The sequence below is a fragment of the Chiloscyllium plagiosum genome, chromosome 30 (genome assembly GCF_004010195.1).
Source record: "Chiloscyllium plagiosum isolate BGI_BamShark_2017 chromosome 30, ASM401019v2, whole genome shotgun sequence".
Lineage (NCBI taxonomy): Eukaryota > Metazoa > Chordata > Chondrichthyes > Orectolobiformes > Hemiscylliidae > Chiloscyllium > Chiloscyllium plagiosum.
The window spans coordinates 45,058,779-45,060,831 of NC_057739.1; the positions used below are offsets into that span (position 1 = coordinate 45,058,779).

Consider the following 2,053-nt stretch of genomic DNA (forward strand, 5'->3'; position numbering starts at 1 on the left):
CCGTCTGTCTATCTCTATTGGAGAGACACAAGGAGAGAGTGTCTCTCCCTAATAGTCACACTGCATCAGAGTCTGTCTCTCCGAGGCCCTTCCCCCCACCCCCCCCCAGTTCCCTTGTGTCTCTCCCCAACAGTCACACAGTGAGTCCGAGTCTGTCTCTCTGGGAGTGCGGCAGGGAGCCGGGTGCGGAGCCGCTGGGTTGTGCTGCGGGCTCAGAACGCCACGATCGCCCGTGTCCATGCCCCGAGTCCGGCCAGCGCCTGCTGGCTGCACCACTGCCCGTTCTGCTTGAGCTCGGCGTGGGCTGCAGGAGGAGAGAGGACAGGCGGCGGAGGCAGCGGCAGCGGCGGCAGCTCCGAGTCCTGGCGGCTCAGCAGCCCCGAGAAGCCGGAGCCGAAGATGGAGATGAGGTTGGAGATGTTGGCGGGCTCGGTGCACTCCCAGGCCGGGCTCCCCCACGGCTCGTCCAGCCGCAGCCTCTTCGCCGGAGACAGCTCCCCGCCCGCGGCCTCGGGCTTGCGTTTCCGCGCTCCCGGGCAGCAGCAGCAGCAGGCGGCGGCGGGGGCGGCGGCGCAGTCCGGCGCCGGGCCCTTGCGGACGGTAGTCACCAGGGTCTGGGTGTCCAGGTCCAGCACGGTGGTCTGGCGGCAGTGCCCGGGAGCCTCGGGCTCCGGTACCGGCACGGGCTGCTGCTGCTGCACGCCGCCTCCAGGGGCCAGGCGCTGGGCGAACGGCGGCTCGGGGGGTCGGTGCAGGGGAGCGGGGCACCGGGAGCCGCTCCCCCCGGGCCCGGGCCCAGTCCCAGCCCCGGGCCCGGGCCCGGCCGCCCGCTCGCTCAGGTAGAGTTGCCGGGCGTTCCGCAGGACATAGGAGACCAGCAGGTTCTTGTGCAGCCGGATCCCCCCCCTCTGGCTCCGGGAGATGTGGATCTTCCGCAGGGAGATGCTGATCAGAGTCTGGGCATTGAGGACACACTCCATCCCCACCCCCCGGAGCAGGGCTCACACTCTCACACACACACCACCCCCCTGTCTGTGTCCCCCTCCCCCGGGGGTGTGTGTAAACACAGCGGCCGCCCCCTGACTCTGGCCCCGGCTCCGGGGGAACTGGCCGCTGATCCCCGCCGCCGCCGCCTTTATACTGGAGGGGGGCGGCACTGGCACCGCCCACCGCGAGGATGGACCAATCACACTCCGGCTCCGGCGGCTGGCAGGCACGGGGCGGCCCAATGGGAGCGCAGGCGGCTCCCCAGCGCAGTTCAAACAGGAGCATCAAGACAGACTCACCCCCCCCCCCCCCCCCCCCCCACCCACCCACCCTCACCCTCAGTGTGCAGAGGGGACAGCCCTCAGTAATGGAGAAACTGAGGACTGCAGTTGATGGAGATCAGATTCGAAAAGTGTGGCGCTGGTAAAGCACAGCAATTCAAGCAGCATCTGTGGAGTCGATATTTCGGGCATAAGCCCTTCATGAGGAAGGCATTGGTAATTCCATTTTTTTCATTCCATGATTCACAGGAACCAGATTTGCTCAGGAAGGCAGCACCGTTAATAACACTGAAGTGGAAAGCAGTCAATCAGTTGTTTGGACAGTGTGTAGACAATTTGATGGTAAAGACTGATTGACGGACAAACATAAGTATAAATAAATCCCCTGGGCCTGTGACAGAAGAGATTGATGTGGCATTGGCGATGATCTTTGCGTCCTCACTGTCCACTGGAATAGTGCCAGATGGTGGCAGATGTTATTCGCTTGTTCAGGAAAGGGAATAGGGATAACCCTGGAAATGATAGAACAGTCAGTCTTACACCAGTGGTGGGCAAAGTATTGGAGACGGTTCTGAGAGACAAGATTTACGATTACATAGAAAACCATAGTTTGATTAGAGAGAGTCAGCATGGCTTTGTGAGGAGCAGGTCATCCTTCACACACCTGATTGAATTCTTTGAAGATATGAAAAAACATGTCGATGAAAGTGACCAGTAAATGTGGTGAATAGGAATTTTAGCAAGGCGTTTGATAAGGTTCCCCATTCTAGCCTCATTCAGAAGGT

General features: G+C 61.3%; 1 protein-coding gene across 1 annotated transcript; it reads right to left on the reverse strand.

Moving 5' to 3' along the window:
- On the reverse strand, positions 1–1,035 carry ier5l (immediate early response 5-like). Its single transcript, XM_043719748.1, has one exon. It carries the CDS (start codon positions 978–980, stop codon positions 213–215), a length of 768 nt encoding a protein of 255 aa, XP_043575683.1. The 5' UTR covers positions 981–1,035; the 3' UTR covers positions 1–212.
- Between the last annotated feature and the right edge of the window lie 1,018 nt (positions 1,036–2,053).

What these genes read in the sequence shown, in the direction of transcription:
- ier5l (XM_043719748.1), bottom strand. Translation starts at nt 980, where the DNA reads ATGGAGTGTGTCCTCAATGCCCAGACTCTGATCAGCATCTCCCTGCGG.